Source organism: Chionomys nivalis, chromosome 13 (genome assembly GCF_950005125.1).
Source record: "Chionomys nivalis chromosome 13, mChiNiv1.1, whole genome shotgun sequence".
Taxonomy (NCBI): Eukaryota; Metazoa; Chordata; class Mammalia; order Rodentia; family Cricetidae; genus Chionomys; species Chionomys nivalis.
Genome location: NC_080098.1, coordinates 35,716,869 through 35,737,437, shown reverse-complemented (window position 1 = coordinate 35,737,437; position 20,569 = coordinate 35,716,869). Strand labels below are relative to the sequence as shown.

General features: G+C 36.2%; 1 protein-coding gene across 6 annotated transcripts in view; it reads left to right on the top strand.

Moving 5' to 3' along the window:
• The window catches only part of Hecw1 (HECT, C2 and WW domain containing E3 ubiquitin protein ligase 1), a 247,825-nt gene that overhangs the window by 130,162 nt on the left and 97,094 nt on the right, over nucleotides 1-20,569 (top strand). For all 6 annotated transcript variants that reach the window (XM_057787420.1, XM_057787418.1, XM_057787419.1 and 3 more), the window contains 2 exons: nucleotides 4,677-4,784; nucleotides 15,636-15,730. In XM_057787420.1, coding sequence (XP_057643403.1) covers nucleotides 4,677-4,784; nucleotides 15,636-15,730 — 203 coding nt within the window. The remainder of the gene's footprint in view (nucleotides 1-4,676; nucleotides 4,785-15,635; nucleotides 15,731-20,569) is intronic.

The following is a 20,569-nucleotide window of genomic DNA, read 5'->3' as shown; positions in this document are numbered from 1 at the left end:
TCAAACAAATCAAACCATTCTTATATATTGGATATTGTGGCAACTATTTAATAAAATTATCAACTGTTCTAAAAATAAACATAACAAACATGAAAATATAATAAATTACATAAAAATAGGTATTTCCTCTATTTCATATGATTGAATCAGTGTGGAGCAAATTGACATGATAATCCACAGACCAGTGTATAATTTGGGGGTGCTCCAAATGTTAACAGACCCTCCAAACTTTCTGCCTCTACAGTTTGCTCTCACACATTCCACACACACCACCAGGTTTAATACTGCTGGCTATACTAGGAAACGATGTGTGTGATGAGCAATTCATAACCCGGCTCATCAATATTTCTGACAAAATATATATCTGACTAATTAGTCAGGAAATGATTAGTCTGATAAATATTAGTTTAATAATATATTAGTTCTGATAAATATTTTGCCCCACTAATTAGTCAGGAAGCCATTAGTCAGAAAAATATTTTCGCTCTCTTGAAGGTCTATATAGTGTAATATATAGTGTGTGTGTGTACGACAGAAATGGCAATATACATTTTGGTGGTTTTAAACAAGTAGTAGTTACTAGATAAATTTGACTTCTGACCAGAAAAATTTAATAAGCTTTAAAATTAAGTTTTCAAATAAAATAACTAACTAAAATAACTATCTGTAATAGAGATTGAAAAAATAACAAAAGCCCATCAAGCATGCACTTTTAATCCATGGTGTTTTGTTGTAGATTTGACTATCAACACTAAACATGCAGATATTTCACTTTGAAGTCCTATTTTTGATGTCTTGACAAAAGACCCCAATTGGGGAGACTTTGTAAAGCCAATAGGGATCTAATTAACTAGAGTTAAGTGTTCACTGCTACCTTTAAATAGTCCGAACCTTCAGTTTCACCACAATCCTCCTCCCACCTACTTCTGCTTTAGCTGGGAATGTGGTTTATCTCTTGATGGAATTGTTTGCTGCCTGTGTGCATACACAAGCATGTAATTTTAAACCAACTCTTTATAGGAGTGTCTTCCCTCAGTCTGTGAACGCTGATGCCATTTCTCAAGTTAAGGCAAAAATGGAAGATGAGTCTGTTAAAAAAGAAGACGATGGGCTCAGTATGAAGCTTACTGAATGTGAAACACAGAGGGAACAAATGTGTTTTTTTTAGCCCACTTGACACATAAGAGCTACCTGGGAAGAAGGAGTCTCAACTGTGGTATTGTGTTCATCAGATTGTCCTGGGTGTGTGCCTATGGGACATTTTCTTGGTTAATGGTTGAGGTCTAAGGGTACAACCCACTGTGGGTGATGTTATCCCTGGGCAGGTAATCCTGGGTGGTATAAAAAACCAATCTGAGTAAGCACATGTCACTAAGTAGCATTCATCTATGGTCTGTGCTTCAATTCCTGCCTCCTGCCTCTGTACCTCAACCATATAGGTCCATATTAGAGTTTGTCAAATTGTAATACTTAGTACTCTGTCAGTATATAAGGTCAATTACAGATTATGTGTAAGAAAAAAAGCATTAGAAGGTCTCTACCAGAGCAAGGGACAATTATAAAGGAAGAGGGAAAGTCAACAGGAAAGCGAAGGAGGTGGTAAAGAAAGTGGCTAGAAACTCATCCCACAGAGAAGAGAAAGGGGTGTTAGAAGAAGAAAGATACTGTTGGCCACATTGAGTTTCGTAAAACTTTGAATGAATAAGATTTGGTGTTAACATGACATATTTTGACTGAGCCAAAATAACCATAACTCATCATTTTAGATAGTTAATCTGACAATTTTATTGTCATAGCAGCTACATAATATAACAGCGATGTTATTTAATATTGAATGGTAATACTTTAAATAGAATCATACTTCAAATATAGTTTCCAAATCCAAAATTATCTGTGAATCTTAGAAGTGTGTAATTCATGAGTCTTTAGTAACTCACCTTCCAGAGTGGAGGTGCCTTGTCTAGGCTCAAGTCATAGAACTAGACCTAGAAAGTTAAGGGTGGGAGTGCTTGTTTAACCTGACCTGTGTCTCCATGTGAGGAGGTGCAATGCAGGCCTCCACAGCCATGAAGTTGCCTCTCCTAGAGTTTACATTGACCATGGAAATAGGTTGGTGTTTTGAACAGCATCAGGAATGTGCTGTTCTACATCAGAAGGGCAGAGCAATGCCCAAGCAGAGCCAAAATTATGATGCTTTTTGGCATTGTGTGACCTCCAGACTTTTCTAGCCAAATGCCATTTTCCTCTTCTGTAAGAAGGTGAAGAAATCTGTACACAGAAGGCAATGTGACCTCCTCAATGACACTGTTACCAAGTTACCCATGTTGCCCTTAACCAGGGCCATAGGAACCTAGCAATGGGTTAAAAGCATTAATATTGCTTCTGTTACAGCATTATAGCATTTAGTTGTTTTTACTTACAGAATGGCTATTATAAGATAGATAATAGCAATAAATAGATAATAAATAAAATAGATTCTTCTGGGAGATAGAATGGAGAGGGTCATGTGGTTCCAATGATAAGTAGACATTGTTTAGAATGATACTCTGCCTGTAGATAGGTATATTGCCTCACCCAGGTATTTTAATATAAGCTTCAAGTTACTTATTTCAAGTTATTCCAAAATGGATGTAAAATTGCAATTTCTTTCGCAGAATTAATGTGAGTAATTAATAAGATATTGTACTTTTCAGGGGGGGTGGGTTTCAGGGGGTTGTTTATTTATTTGACTTGGTTTAGTTTTTGTTTTGCTTTGCAATCAATATATCTCCTCCTCATTTATTTTGTCAAATTACTTTATTTTCTAAATGAATTGTGATAAATAACCCTAATTAAATCTAAGCTTGATCCTTCAATTCTGTTTTAGTTGTACCTTATTTAAAAAAAAAAAGCTGCTGGCCAAATGAACATGGACTGGAGAATGATTTTTACATGTCAGATAGTGGGCAGGAGTTTATCATTTGGTCCAAACACAAGAACATAAAGGTTGTTTTGTTAAAAAAAAAAAAAAAAGATACTTCCAGTAAATAGGTTAAGTTGTGCCTATATGACTTTCACAAATAAGAGAAGTGTTTATTACTCTATATCTATAGTTAAGACTCAATAATACCTATGTCTCTTTTGCTGAGGTTAAGACATGTAATTTGATTGGTATAAATGATAGCTCTAGCCATTAAAAATGCTGTTATTTAGAAAACACTTATAAAATTCCTTTATCCTTATTTCATATTCCAAATGTTTAAAAATGTAACATCTTAAAATTATATGTTTGCTTATTTATTTATTTGTGTGTGGGTTCATGCATACACGCATGCATGTGTGTGTGTTTCCAGGTCTCAGTCTGTGTCTGTATATAAGAATGTATGAGCCATAGCCCACATGAATGCCAGAGAACAATGTGTAGGTGTCCTATAGTGTACAAAGAATTCAAGATAAAACCAAACACCAAAATCCAAAATAACCTAAATAATAAACTGGCTAATGAAAGCAAAAACCAGTCCTTAAATGATTAAGTAAGTACAAGTTCCCAAGAAAGAGGTTTGAAATGATTGGCCATCAGAAAAATGCAAATACAAGAAGCATTGGGATTACACCTCACTCATTAAGAATGGCAATCATCAAGAAAGCAAATAGCAAATACTGTCAAGACTGCAGACTATGGGAAACTACTCTGCGCATAGAATGTAAACTACTCTAGACACAGGAATCAGTAGAAAACATCCTTACAAAACTAGAGCTTTCATATGGCACAGGTCTATCACTGTGGAGTCCAAGTAAACACATCACAGAGGTACTTTCACACCAGTGCTTACTAATCCCAGACTTATTAGCAATAGCAAAGTTGTAGAACCAACCTAGGTGTCCAACAACAGAGGAACGGATTAAGAAAATGTGGTCTACAAACACAATCAGATATTCTTTATCCGTAAAGAAGGATGAAGCTATGTCATTTACACAGAATCGGGCATAATGATAATAAGCAGCAGATTAAGCCAGTTTCAGAGAGGCAAACACTTCCTGTTTTCTCTCAGTTGAGGGTCCTAGCCTTTATATATATCATGAAAGTAAAAACAATCAAACAAACTGGGGAATGAAGAAAATTAGTACAAGGGGCGGTGTGGAAAATAACAAGATGTGGATGGGAGGACACTTAGAGTATATAGCTTATGAAAATGGCCTCATGTAATCCTGTTTAGTACATTAAAAAATAGAAAGTATTATAAGGGCCAGGATGAATAAAATATGATATACAGTAGGGTCCATGAGAGACAGAGACAAAGGGAGAGTGAGCTAGACTCTGGATGGCAGCAACATCAGACCGACTCTCTGTCTCTTCATTCACAAATAAGGATCAATTCAGAAATTTTAAGAAGACTTTCACAGATTTCATACAACTAAGAACTATTCAAAACAATAATGATTTAAGATTAGTTGCAGTGATTGTCCATAGTTGTAACTTTCTGTTTATGGAGATGTTTAAGAGCTAAGTAAATTCATCTGCCAGGATTGTTAGGTGGAAGCAAATGTTTCGTTCTGGTGGTTGTTAGAACACTACCAGCTCTCTGTGTGGTCCCAAGTGTTACTATTCATATCCTTTGCGCCTTTTCTTTGCTGCTCCTGAATATGCTGCCAGCTGATGTGTCTCTCTGCTCTCCTTTCCCCTTCTGCACCCGTAGGTGAAGTCTCATCTGAAAACTTTCTGGATTATAAGAACCGTGGAGTCAACGGTTCTCACAGAGGCCAGATCATTTGGAAGATCGACGCCAGCTCGTACTTCGTGGAGTGTGAGTACAGTCACCGTTCCTGTGGTCCAGCAAACGTGGCTGGAGCAGAATACAGCTGTACTCTTTCTGTTCTGGTGCAGGGCTTCCACTCTGAAAGGTGCCTCCACTTAGGTACCATGTGAAAGCAGAGGCAGGTTTAGTGAGAAACCTTACAATGATTTCAGCAGATATCTCCATGACAGTTGCAAAATAGTCATGCAAGTCCACCCAAGATACCCCTTCAATACCAGTGAAAGTCTTGGTTCATGTTCACAAACCTCTGGACTCAGGATCCATTAGCACTCATTCTTTAGGCTTTAATGCCTTAGCTCGATCAAGTTATCTGTAGCTTCTTCATGACTGCGACCATATCTTCTCAAGATGTTTTCTACAGCAAAACTGGCCATGCATGGCGCTAGCATGTTGATGATACTTCACATTTTCACCTCGCTTCTGGTTCCTGCTACGACTATACAGGATTCAGATTATGAATCACTAATATTAGACAGTTTTTCTCTGTTTAGATATGTACCCCATTTTTAGTTGAATTATTTGGTATTTTGAGGTCTAGTTTCTTGAGTTCTTTAAATATTTTGGAGATCAGCCCTCTGTCAGATGTGGGGTTGGTGAAGATATTTTCCCATTCTATAGATTATCATTTTGTCTTATTTATCATGCCCTTTGCCTTACATAAGTTTTTCAATTTCAGGAGGTCCCATTTCTTAATTATTAATCTCAGTTGGCGTGGTGTTATATTTAGGAAGTAGTCTCCTGTGTCAATGCATTCAAGGCTTCTTACCCTTTTCTCTTCCATCAGTGTAATTGGCTTTATGTTGAGGTCTTTGATCCACTTGCCTTTGAATTTTATGCACAGTGATAGATATGCATCTATCTTCGTCTTTCTACATGTTGACATTCAATTATGCCAGCACCATTTGCTGAAGGTTCTTTGTTCTTTCTATTGTATATATTGTATATATTTTTTGCTTCTTTGTCAAGAATCAGGTGTTCATAGGTGTGTGAATTAATGTCATGGTCTTCAATTTGATTCCATTGATCCATATGTCTATTTTTATGCCAATACCATGCTTTTTTTTATTACTATAGCCCTGTAGTAGAGTTTGAAGTCAGGAATGGTGATGCCTCCAGAAGTTCCTTTAGTGTACAGGATTAATTTAGCTTTCCTGGTTTTGTTTTGTTTTGTTTTCCCATATGAAGTTGTATATTGTTCTTTTGAGGTCTGTGAAGAATTATGTTAGAATTTTGATGAGAATTGCATGTAATACATAGATTGCTTTTGGTAAGTATGCCATTTTTATTATGTTGATCCTAAGAGCATGGGAGATTTTTCCATTTTCTGATATCTTCTTCAATTTCTTTCTTCAAAGATGTAAAGTTCTTGTCAAACAAAGTCTTTCACTTGTTTAGTTATATTTACTCCCAAATATTTTATATTTCATAATTTGTGGCCATTGTAAAAGGTATGTATCTCTGATTACTTTCTTGGCCCATTAGTCATTTGTATACAGGAGTTCTATGATTTTTTTTTTCAGTTAATTTTGCCCGCCACATTACTGAAGGTGTTTATCTGCGATAGGAATTCCCTGGTAGAATATCTAGGATCACTTATGTATGCTAGCATATCATCTGCAAAAAATTTGACTTCTTTTCCAATTTGTATCTCCTTGATCTCCTTTTGTTTCCTTATTGCTGTAACTAGAACCACAAGTACTATATTATACAGATAAAAAGAGAGTTGAAAGCCTTGTCTTGTCCCTGATTTTAGCGGAACTGCTTTGAGTTTCTCTCCATTTAATTTGATGTTGGCTATCAGCTTGCTGTAAATTGCCTTTATTATGTTTGAGTATGTTTCTTGCATCTGTAACCTCTTCAAGACCTTTATCATGAAGAGGTGATGGATTTTGTCAAAGGCTTTTTGGCATCTAATGAGATGATCATGTGGGTATTTTTTTCTTTCAGTTTGTTTATATATTGGATTAGATTGACAGATTTTCATGTTGAACCATCTCTGCATCTGGGATGAAAGTTACATCATCATGGTGGATGATTTTTTTATGTTTTCTTGGATTTGGTTTGCCAGTATTTTATTGAACATTTTGCATCAGTGTTCATGAGGGAGATTGATCTGTAATTCTCTTTCTTTGTTGCATCTTTGCTTGGTTTGGGTATCAGGTAACTGTGGCCTCATAAAAAGAGTTTGGAAGTGTTTCTTCTGTTCTATTGTGTGGAAAAATTTGAGGAGTATTGGTATTAATTCTTCTTTGAAATTCTGGTAGAATTCTGCACTGAAACCATCTGGTCCTAGGCTATTTTATTTTTTGGTTGGGAGACTTTTAATGACTGCTTATATTTCATTAGGGATTATAGGTCTATTCAAATTGTTTATCTGATCTTGATTTAATTTTGGTATGTGGTACTTATCCAAAAAGTTGTCCATTTATTTTAGATTTTCCAGTTTTATGGAGTACTGGTTTTTGAAGTATGACTTGGTGATTCTCTGAATTTCCTCGTTGTCTGTTGTTGTATCCCCTTTTCATTTCTTATTTTGTTAATTTGGATATTCTCTCTCTGCCTTCTGGTTGGTTTAGATAAGAGTTTGTCTATCCTGTTGATTTTCTCAAAGAACCAACTCTTTGTTTCACTGATTCTTTGTATTGTTCTCTTTGTTTCTATTTTATTGATTTCAGCCTTCAATTTGATTATTTCCTGCTGTCTACTCCTCCTGGATGAGTTTGTTTCTTTTTGCTCAAGAGCATTCAGGTGTGCTTGTTCAGTTGCTAGTGTAAGATTTCTCAGAATTATTTATGTAGACATTTAGTGCTTTGAACTTTCCTCTATGTATTGCTTTCTCAGTGTCTCATAAGTTTGAGTATGTTGTGCATTCATTTTCATTGAGTTCTGGGAAGTCTTTAATTTCTTTTTTATTTCTTCCTTGCCCCAATGATAATTAGTTGAGCATTATTCAGTTTCCTTGAGTTTGTAGGCTTTCTGTAATTTGTAGTGTTGTCGAATTCTAACTTTAAGCCATGGTGATCCAATAAGGCAAGGGGTTTATTCCAATTTCTTGTGTCTGTTGAGATTTGCTTTGAGACTGAGTATATGGTCAATTTTTGAGAAGGTTCTATGAAGTGCTGAGAAGGAGTATGTTCTTTTGTGTTTGGATGGAACTATAGATGTCTGTTAAGACCATCTGAGTCACAACATCTGTTAGTTCCCTTATTTCTCTGTTAATTTTCTTTCTGGCAATCCTGTCCATTGGTATGAGTGAACCGTTAAAGTTTCCCACTATTAGTGTGTGGGGTTTGATGTGCAACTTAAGCTTTAGTAATGTTTCTTTTACATAAGTGGGTGCCCTTGTATTTGGGGCATAAATGTTCAGAATTGAGATTTCATGTTGATGTATTTTTCCTGTGATGAATATGAAATGTCCTTCTTTATCTCTCTTGATTAAGTTTAGTTTGAAGTCTATTTTGTTAGCTATTAGGATAGTTATACAAGCTTGCTTCTTAGGTCCATTTGATTGGAAAGTCTTTTCCCAACCCTTTTCTCTAAGATAATTTTTGTCTTTGAAGTTGAAGTGTGTTTCTGGTATGCAGCAGATCAGCTCCTGTTTTTGTATCCATTCTGTTAGCCTGTGTCTTTAAGTTCATTGATATTTAGGGCTATTAAAGACCAATGGGGGGCTAGAGAGATGGCTCAGAGGTTAAGAGCATTGCCTGCTCTTCCAAAGGTCCCGAGTTCAATTCCCAGCAACCACATGGTGGCTCACAGCCATCTGTAGAGGGGTCTGGTGCCCTCTTCTGGCCTGCAGGCATACACACAGACAGAATATTGTATACTTAATAAATAAATAAATAAATAAATAAATAAATACTAAAAAAAAAAACGAACTAGCTTGTTGAATTAAAAAAAAAAAGACCAATGATTGTTAATTCCTGTTATTTTTTTGGTGTGTGTATGTGTGTGTGTGCCCCTTCTTTAGGATTTGGTGATGTGTGATTATCTATTGTCTGTGTTTTCATGGGTGTAGCTAACTTCCTTGGTTTGGAGTTTTCCTTCTAGTACTTTCTGTAGGGCTGGATTTATGGATAGGTATTGTTTAAATCTGGTTTTGTCCTGGAATATCTTGTATACTCTCTTTACTCTGACTACGATGATTGAAAGCTTTGTTGGGTATAGTAGTATGGGGCTGGCATCTGCAGTTTCTTAATGTCTGCATAATGCCTGTCCAGAACCTTCAGGCTTTCATAGTCTCCATTGAGAAGTCAGGTATTATTCTGATGGGTCTTCCTTTGTGTTACTTGGTCTTTTTCCTCTGAAGCTCTTAATATTCTTGCTTTATTCCATATGTTTAGTGTTTTGGTTATTATATGGCAAGGGGACTTTTTTTGGTCTAGTCTATTTGGTATTCTGTAAGCTTCTTATGTAAAGCCTGTCCTTCTTTAGATTAAGAATGCTTTCTTCTATGATTTTGTTGAATATATTTTCTGTGCCTTTGAGCTGGTATTCTTCTCCTTTTCCTATCCCTATTATTCTTAGGTTTGGTCTTTTCATGGTGTCCCAGATTTCCTGGATGTTTTGTGTTATAACTTTGTTGGCTTTAACATTTTCTTTGACATTTCTATTTCCTCTATTGTAACTTCAATGCAAGAATCCTCTCTTCCATTTCTTGCATTCTGTTGGTTATGCTTGCTTCTGTAGTTTCTGTTCACTTACCCAGATTTTCTATTTCCAGTATCCCCTTGGTTTGTGTTTTCTTTATTGCCTCTATTTCAATTTTCATGTCTTGAACTGTTTCCTTCACCTGATTGATTGTTTTTTTCTTGGCTTTCTTGGCTTTCTTTAAAGGATTTATTGATTTCTTCTAGTTTTTGTTTGTCTTTTCCTCGATTTCTGTTAAGAGAATTGTTCATTTCTTCCTTAAGGGGCTCTATCATCTTCATACAGTTAGTTTCAAGGTCATTTTCTTCTGCTTCTGCATTGGAATATTCAGGTCTTGCTATTGTAGAACCACTAGGTTTGTTGCCATATTGCTCTTTATGTAGTTGAACATATTCTTGCACTGGTGTCTACACAGTCTATCTCTTCCTCCAACAGATGTAGGTGGTGTCTGCACTTTTAGGGGTCACTCTTTATCCAATAGGTGCCTCCTATTGGTGCTCTATGGTGGGTGTTGGGCTTGTGGGGTGGGGTGGGACTTGTAGATTACAGGGTCCAATGGGGGAGTGGAGCTGCCTACCCACAGGAGTCTTACCTGTTGACCAGTTAGTGGGGCTGCAATGGGTAACGGAGGGGTATGGGATGTGCCTCAGGAGGCAAGAGCATAGCTGTTCAGCTAGGAGACTAGCCACTCACTTCTTTGTACAATCGGTACAGGTGGTATTTGTTGTCAGACCCTTTTCTTTATTAGAGACCCTCTGATATTTGCCAGGTGCCTCTTTTGATCACTTGCACCATGCTATTTCCTTTTTTGTTGCTATTCCCTGACCTGAGTGGGTCTCATCTTGCTTCCCTGGTTTCTGTAATTACTGCAGCCTTTTTACTCACATTTGAATATTTGGAGCTCAGGAGAGAGAACACATGATATTTGTCTTGGTCTGTTTTTCTGCAGGTTTCATCTTCCTTTACAATTGAATAGTACTCCATAGTGTTTATGAACCACATTTTTCATTATACATCCGTCAGTTAATAGACTTTTAGATTGTTTCCATTTCCCAGTTATTGTGAATAGAGCAGCAACAAACATGGCTGAACAAGGATATAGAGTCTTTGGGGTATAAGCTAAAAGGTGATATAGATGTGTTGTATAGTAAATTTAGTTTTAGCTTTCAGGCTTCTCCACACTTATTTTCAAAGTGGCTATACCTATTCACAATTGAGCCAGCAATGAAGTAGGGTTCCCTTTTCTGCACATCTCCTCCAGAATTTGTCGCCAGTTGTTTTGTTCATCTTTGCCATTCTGATTGGAATAAGATGAAATGTCAAAGTTGTTTTTATTTGAATTTCTCTAGTTCCTAGAGGCAATGAATATTTTTTGAGATATTATCCAATTTTTCCTCCCGTTGAAAACCCTCTTTCCAGGTACCAGGACCATTTCTTGAATTGTTAATTTTTTTGTTTGTTACCTGATTTCTTTATATATTTTCCAATACATGGAACCCATGTGCATCTTGAGTATACAGCCTTTTGATTTTCTTGGTATTGTTTTTACACTGCATTGTCTCTGCATGTGTTTGGTCAGTCTTAACTGAGGACTCTGTCTTATAAATGAATACTTGCAGAAATGATTCAATACTTATAACAATGCTCTCTTCTTCCTGAGGTCATTCACAGGCCTTTGTCTAGAAGTCTTAACAACCTCATCTAAATCTCAATACGTGAAATCTAGAACTTGTCTGAGTCTTATATTCTGGATCTTGACCACCTTGTTTTATGTTCTATTGCCTTGTTATTTCAGTGTATCTAGGAGAGTTTCCAGGTTTAATGGGTGAAACCAAGGGCTATTTTCCTGAATTTCCATTTGTGATAAACAAAGAGTAATATTTTTAATATATCTCATGTGACACACTAAAAATATATCCCTTACTTATCTGAAACTTAATTAGCTATGTGTTCTGTATTTTATTTAGCACTTTGGGCTTATTTATTTGTTTTTACTCCTAGCTTTTCTAGATGTTCTCATATTTACCTGCTATCCCATGATGGAAATGAGAAGTTCAATTTGCTAGCTAACCAACAAACTTGAATTTTTTTCAAGCTTTGTTTTCTATACACACATGCATGTAACAACAAATCGGTGAAAAACAGAGACTGTGAATTTGATAAAGCTGGTCACCCCTGATCAAACTTGAAAATGTACCAGGTAAAAACAACCATAATGTAAGCATATCTAATTCACCTCTACCGTTAACCTATGCACTTAGCTTGCCAATCTCTTCCTCTGGAAGAGCTGGAATACAACTTTTCATTAACCCTTTAGATACAAATAGGACAACCCTGAACTGCTGTCTAATTCAGTACTATTGACCATAATGAAGGCCATTTATGTATTAATCATGTCATATGTACTGTGTTTATACATCATTCTACTCCAAATAAGCAAAAATATTGGAATAGAACTGCTTTGTTTTTAGAAGATATCTTACATTTGGAAAATATATTAGAGTTATTATCATTACTTTTAGGACAAAGACAGAAGCAATGTAGGTCTCTGACAAAGTATCTGAAAATGTACCCTTACTCCACTAATATTTCCTTGCTTATAAACCTTGCTATTTTTCTAAGAGAAGGCAATAATTATCAACTATAGGAATGTCTTTGCCCTCGGACAATTGGAAAAGTCATAGAATATTATGCTACAGGAATAGTGTGTTCTCTATTAAGAATTAGGACTTACCAGGACTTTAAATCTGTTCCTGAATTCATAATGAGTTGATAGTGTCACAGGAAGTTATGCCCTGCTTAATGACTAGAATATATTCTGAGAAATGTGTTGCTGGGAGATTCCATCAAGTGAATTCTGTTAATTACACTTACATGAGTAAGATGGCTACAACATTATTAGGTGGTGTCATGTGGGATCATTACTATATATGCAGCCCACCATTGCCCTACCAAGGTTGGTTAGGTGTTTTTATTCTTTGCTCTTATTCTTTGTCTTTGGGGGCCCACCACTCAGCTCCCAAATAAATCACACACCAAGGCTTATATTATTTATAAGTGCCTGGCCTTAGTTTAGCTTATTTCTAGCCAACTTTTCTTCACTTAAATTATCCTGTCTACCTTTTGCCTCTGGCCTTTTTCCTTTTCTTACTCTGTGTATCTTTACTTTCGCTCTTACTCCGTGGCTGGCTGGGTGTCTGGGCAACTGGTCCCTGGAGTCCTCCTTCTCTTGTCTTCCCTTGCTCCTTTTTTTCTCTCCAGATTTCTCCTATTTATCCTCTCTGCCTTCCAATCCTGCCTATCCTTTCTCCAGCCTCACGATTGGCTGTTCAGCTCTTTTTTAGACCATCAGGTGTTTTAGACAGGCAAAGAATCACAGCTTCACAGTTAAACAAATTCAGCATAAATAAAAGCAATACATCTCTATATAGTTAAACAAACGTTGCGGAGAATAAACAAGTGTAACACACCCTAAAATAACATTCTACAATGGCCTACTTTTCATTACTTATCATTACATATGCAAAGCTCTATCTCAGCAAGCTTTTTAAAGTGTGATGTTATATTACAATGGAAATATGAAAATAAATAGTGCTAATCCTTTACTAACAAAGCTGAGTAACCAAATAAACCAACCAGCTAAGTGTAGCTAGAGGAAATATGAAGTATCATGTGATTTTTTTAATGAAATGATTTTTTTAAAAGTCATAAAACAAATAATTTAAATATAAGCAACATATTATATTGCTATTTTTAGGTATTTATTAGTAGATCGCCTTCATATCCTACTCCCAAGCTACAATACATATTTAGGTTAAGTAAAAGGAAAATCCATTAGTAATCAAGCATCTAAATTTTGAAACGTATTATTAAAATACATGTTTAAGGGGGAAAAAGATACAAACTTTGCCATTAATTCTTTTCAAAGGGAGAATACCATGCTTTCAAGGGTTCCATGAGTTCTTGGTTCAAAATAAGCCCTATCCTGCCTACAGAATTTAACTCAAGTTTGTAATCAAGTTCCCCAACCAGTTGCTCAAAGGCACTGAAATAATTTTCTTCCTTGGATGATAGCTACTGGTACTGCTACACATTTCTGCTGCTGCCTTCTATACGACTTAGCTTAAAGTTTTCCCCAGCATGCTGATCTCCCTGACAGCCACAGACAGAAGACTGGTACTGAAGGCTCTGACAAGAGACTAGCAAGCTGCATAATTCATGTTACTTTATCCAGAGCTCTCCATGATTGCCAGCCTATGAGAAACTTGCCTTTTGGCTTTGTCTCTATAGACCTAACATGGGTCGTTTTGCAAATATCTTGGATAATATTATGGAGCTAGGATATTAAATGATTCGCCAAAAGTTTGAAACACAACTAATGAATGTGTTAAGTGCCTGCAGGGAAAGACTCGGGAAGGGAAACTTATGAGCACCCAGACATTAGTTACTCATGTCACGAGAAGTCTTAACAATGTCAGCTTAACGGGTTTTTAGAAACTCAAAGAGCTAATTAAAATTAGCTGAAAAAAATGTTTAATCTCACTAGTAATCAAGTGATGGAATGATACTGATAATGCATTTCTATTTTCAGTTTATTTTTAATTAGTAATGTCCAACAGCACTCACTGAGGTTCCATAGTTGGTGAGACTCTGACATTATTTGTTTCTTGAAGTGTAAAGTACTATTTGGAAAGTGACAATGCCATAGAAAGGAAGAATTCTAGACCTACTCATGTTTTCTAGCTAGACATTATCATTCAACATAAACGTGAGATTCTATTATCAAGTATGAAAAGGAGAGCATGTGTTGGACAGGTAACTAGCAATTGTTATTGCATTATACATTCGAACTTGAACAGCAGTTTGCTAAAAGATTTTCATTTTTGAAAATAATGCCAACAATAGGAGAATGTTTATAAACCACAAATCTGTGCAGTTTTACAAATTGAAGACTCCCAAAACAAAATTCATAGTTTGAAATGACTAAGACACAGCCTGCTAAAAATTTTAATTACGAATAGAAAACACGCTGTGAAACAGTGAGCTGCAAACACCAGTCACCATCACCTACACTAAGGGCGGGCACTTGAAGATCTTTCCCACTGCAGAATCAAATGTCAGAAAGTAAAGGAATCACATCCCGATTCAGTCCTCATATCACCACCATCGCTGACATTTCCTGAACACTTAAGTGGACTCTAAATGTTTTTGTTTGCTCGACCAATATTTTATAGGATAATGTTACTGTGAGTTCCATTTACATAGGAAGAATCTGGGATAAAGGGAAGTTAAGTGTCTTGTTCATTGCCTCACAGAATGCAGAGTCAAAGACAGCCAGTGGGATTTACCAAAAGCATATCATTTCTGCTTCCCATCTGCAGACAGATCTGAGTCTATAACTATACAAAAAGTTACCACTGATAAATACAGGGGTTTGCAAAATATGGTTTTCCTCTATGTATTTTAGTAACCTCTCAGTATTTCTTTAAATTATCAAGATATTAATTGCAATGAATTATATAATAGGAAATAATAAAATAAAACTTTCTAAAATCTTAGAAATACAGATTTAAAAGTAATAACATCCAGTAAACTAAGTATTCAAAATCAGTGAATTATAAATAATTTCTTAAAGAAAGCCTCACCCGCTGCTACTAAGTATATCCCCATGGAAACATTTTGCCAAGGGAAATCCAGACAGTTGGCAGTTCTCTATATTCACACGGCCTGTACTCTGAAAACGACAGCTTTGCTGTCATACCTTGTCACTAGTCTGAGGGGTGTGTGTGTGTGTGTGTGTGTGTAGTGTGCATTCTTAATTCAACTATCAGTGTTTCTTTATATATGTGTAGGTGGAGCTCCAGTGGCGCAATCGGTTAGCGCGCGGTACTTATATATATGTGTAGGTGTAAGTGCAGATTACTGAATGCCAAGACACTTGAGTAGTGAATTTATTTAACTTTGGGTATATATTAGATGTTAAGTGTTAAAGCCAACACAGTTTTTGTGACATAGTTTTAGACAAACAGACTGGCCAGGAGGCCGTATGTAAACCATCATTGTCAAGTATTTACACACTGGCTCCTGAGAGGAACTGGTTTGCATTGCTGGAGAGATCCCTTTGGGCTATGACTGTGACTTCCTAGAATATTCTCAACAACTCAGCTCCATTTTATTTCTGTCTTCCAGCTGAAACTAAGATCTGCTTCAAATACTACCATGGAGTGAGCGGAGCCCTGCGAGCCACAACCCCCAGTGTCACTGTCAAAAACTCTGCAGCTCCTGTAAGTGAGTCCAAGAGAGGTACCTCAAGCCACACCGTTAGTGAATCCCAGATCCAAGATTTGTCTTTGTTTTTGTTTTTGTGCATTTTGTTTTTGTCATTGTTGTTGGTTATGTTCTTCTGAGGCAGGGTCTCACTGTGTAGCCCAGGCTATCCTGGAACCAACTACTCAAGGATAGCCTTGGATTTACATACATCATTCTTCCTATGCCTCCCAAGTGCTGAGATTATAAAAGTGTGCCACCAAGTCCAGCTGTGCATCCAGGATTTAAATCACAGCTTTTGTTCCCTGCTATGTGGTTCTATTCAGTGCTCAGGAATAGATGCTATCTTTACCCGAACTGCAGTAGCAGCTCTCCCTCGGCAGTGCCTTCTGATTTCCTTTAGGGGTGAAGATTCAGTCTCTAGCTGATCTCCGTGCACATTTTGTCAATAAGACCCTTTAAAACTCCTAACACAATTTCCCATACTTGCCTTACAAGACACTATCAGCTACATTCCTTCCCATGTCAAGGCCTAGGGATCACAGCTTCTGAATATAGAAAATGAGCAACTACTTCAAGAATAGCTCCAGCAGCCTCAAGAGGGACATCCATGCCACTGGGAAAAGGCACCAGAGTGAAAGGCAGGAAGACGACATTCTATTGCTACGCTGTTTGGGGGCACAAAATCTTAGGCAGAGTGTCCCCAGGATTCATAGTTTCTATGGTGCTAGAATATATTTCTTATATTGTCTTTAACGGTCAAATTTTGTAACAATGCTATTAAAATTGGTTTTTCATTGGTTTAGTCTTACCATGACTTCAGATGTCATTGGTTTTTCCAGCCCACGAGCCAACGGGAACTTAGACAGACCTTGGAATGACAGATAATACTAAATGACATGCTTTCTTTAACTGGTTTTGCTTATAAAGAATTGCTTCTATCAACAGGGAGACTTGAGAAATGCTCAAAATTATTTCCACAAATCACCTTGATTCAATCTAGCCAGGTTTTATGATCTTATCATACTCACAGCATGACAGTCATGTCCTTAAACATGTCCTCATGTCCAATCTTGATCTAAAATCCTAGATTCCTTTCATTTGGGAAAATTGATAGGAAGTTTAAGTTTATTTTTTTGACTTAAATTTTAATAATAGCAGCATTTTTTATTACTGTTTCAAAATGACTGATATTTAGAACTTAAACAGAGTTTTGTTTGATTTACAATTTTGGAAGATTTATTCCACTGTTAGTCTTGTTTGGGGTCCTAGATGAGGTAGAATGTCATGGAAGGCAAAGACATTGTACAGAGCATTGTTCTTACTGTAATGGCTGGGGAGTAAAAGGAAGAGAAGGTGTTGGCCTCCTAATAGCCGATTCAAGGGCTACTCCTAGTAACCTAACATCTCCCTAGTAGGTCTACCGCCTAAAGCTTCACAGCTTCCCAGTGGCCACATGCACTGAGGATAAAGCCTTTACTGTAGAGCCATCATGGGACACTCAAGAGAGGTCTAAACTGTAGCACCATAGGAGCCTTTTGAAAATAGAAAAGAAAACAAAAAAAAAGTGTTCTCTCTTTGCTTAGAGGATGTTGAGTAGATATTTCATTTAGACTGATCATGCGTGTGTATGCATGCACACGACTGTATAGGTATGCATGAAACCAGAGGACAACATCCTCAGGAGCCACTAACTTTATTTTTAGAGACAGTCTCTTATTGGGATTGCAGTTTGAGCTCTCAGAGCAGAAAATTTGAGAGCTCTGTCTCTATGTCCACAGAGTTGGTAATACAGCTAGCTGCCTGCCACCATGTCTGGGCTTGCATGTGGGTGCCAGCGCTTGAGCCCTGTCTTTATACTTCCGCAGCCAGCACTGCACCTACTGAGCCACCTCCCAGTCCCCTTATAGTCTTTTGTGAATTTATTCTGTTTTTCTATTTCCACCCACAACTTATGTTTGCAGCATGTCTCTGGTAATTACTCAAATAAACACAAAAAAGAAATTTCAACCATAATCCTATGATGCGACAAGTCTAACACTTATTTATTCATAATGTTATGAAAATCGATTTTTAAATGAAATAATTCCAGCTATTTCAGGGCAGCAAGGGTTATGAAGTAATCATACAACATTCTAGTTGTTAATTTCTATCTTTTAAGCCTCTTTCTTTTAGCCTTTCTCGGAGGGCAATTTTAGAACACATTTTGTTTTGAAGCAGTTTGTCAAATGCGACAGATAAAACAGAGTAAGTTCAAACTTGAGCACTTGTGCTAAAATCACACCCATGATTGATTAACATACAAAGGTCAGTCAGTGCTGCCCAAATATTTACTAGAATTTTAGAACTGTTTTCTAATGAAATATTTATGAGACTCTCTGAGTATTGTGGTTTTGAGTTCTGTCTCTGTTCCACAAAGTCAAGTGTAGGAAGGGAAAGCAATGTCTAAGATGAACAATAATGGATAGATGCCCTTCCAGCTGCGAACTCAAAGGCGGGCTTTGCCTTTATTCCCAATATTTCAGTCAGGCTAATCATGTTCCTCACCTCAAATCCTAAATCCTATCTATTTGTTAATTTTTAATTTTCTCTATAAAAAGAAAGAACTTGAAATAAATAGAAACACCACACATCAAAACGAAACAGGTTCAAAGTCCATCAACTTAGGCAACTCATATACAGTTAGAATTGCAGTTAAGAATAGAAGCTGTGAAGTTTCTCATTTAATTTTACACTTTCAATACTGAATGCATCTTATGCACTTATCCACAACCAAAAAAAAAAAAAAAAAAAAAAAAAAAACGTCATGACAGAATTAAACCTAGAAAACAATTAGCCTTCTCTAAAATTGATCACATATTTGGTCATAAAGTAAATATCAAGAGATACAATAAAAAATTGAATAACCCCTTGTATCTTATTAGACCACCATGGGCTAAAGTTAGACTTCAACAACAACACAAACTACAGAAAAGCTACAAACTCATGGCAACTGAACAACTCTCAACTGAACCACCTCTGAGTCAAGGAAGAAATAAAGAAATTAAAGACATCCTAGAATTCAATAAAAGGGAATGTACAACACATCCAAACTTTAATGAGACACAATGAAAGCTGTACTAAGAGGAAAGTGCATAGCACTAAGTACCTATATAAAGGATTTGGAGAAATCTCACACTAGCAACTTAACAGAACATCTGAAAGCTCTAGAACAAAAATAAACAAACTCACTCAGAAGGAGTAGACACCAGGAAATAATCAAACTCATGGCTGAAATCAATAAAAGAAAAACAAAAAGAATGCAAAGAATCAATGAAACAACAAGTTGGTTCTTTGAAAAAATCAACAAGATAGACAAACCCTTATCCAAACTAAGTAAAAAGCAGAGATAGAAAATCCAAATTAACAAAATCAGAAATGAAAAGGGGGACATAACAACAGAGACTAAGGAAATCCAGAAAATCATTAGGTCATACTTCAAAAACCAGTACTCCACAAAATAGGAAAATCTAAAATAAATGAACAATGTTCTTGATAGGTACTATATACCAAAATTAAATCAAGACCATATAAACAATTTAAATAGATTTATAAGCCCAAGGAAGTAGAAACTGTTATTAAAAGTATCCCAACCAAAAAAAGTCTCGGGGACAGATGATTTCAGCACAGAATTCTACCAAAATTTCAAAGAAGATCTAATACCAATACTCCTCAAATTGTTCTACACAATACAAACAGAAGGAATTTTGTCAAATTCTTTTGATGAGACCACAGTTACCCTTATACCCAAACCAAACAAAGATGGAAAAAGAAAGAGAATTACAGACAAATCTCCTTCATGAACACTAATGCAAAAATACTCTATAAAACACTGGCAAACCGAGTCCAAGAACACACCCCAAAATATCATCTACCATGATCAAGTAGGCTTCATTCCAGAGATGCAGGATTTATTCAACATATGAAAATCTGTCACTGTAATCCACCCTATAAAACAAATGAAGGGAATAAAACCACGTGATCATCTCATTAGATATATAAAAAGGCCTTGACAAAATCCAACATCCCTTCATGAGAAAACAGGAATACAAGGAATATACCTAAACATAATAAAGGCAATATATAGCAAGCTGACAGTCAACATCAAATTTAACGGAGAGAAACTTAAAGTGATTGCAGTAAAATAAGAGATAAGACAAAATGTCGGCTCCATGTCTATTCAATATAGCTAGAGCAATAAGGCAGCAAAAAAGAAATCAAGGGGAAACAGATTGAAAAAGAAGAAGCAAACTTTCTCTCTTTGTAGATGATATTATAGTATACATAAGTGACCCCCCAAAACTCCAGGGAATTCCTACAACTATTAAACACCTTCAGTAATGTGGCTGGTACAAGATTAACTCAAAAAAATCAGTAGCCCCCTATATACAAATGATAAATTGACTGAGAAAGAAATCAGAGAAACATCACCCATTACAATAGCCACAAATAACATAAAGTATCTTGGGGTAACTCTAATCAAACAAGTGAAAAACCTATATGACAAGAATTTTAAGTCTTTGAAGAAAGAAATTGGGGAAGAGTTCAGAAAATGGAAAGATCTCTCATGCTCATGGATTGGTATGATTAACATAATAAAAATGGTAATCTTACTCAAAGCAATCTACAGATTCAATGCATTTCCCATCAAAATTCCAGCACAATTCTTCACAGACCTCAAAAGAAGAATACTCAATTTCATATAGAAAAATAAAACCCAGGATAACCAAACCAATCCTATACAGTAAAGGATTCTGAAGACATCAGCTTCTATTTCACGCTCTACTATAAAACTATAGTAATAAAAACAGTTTGGT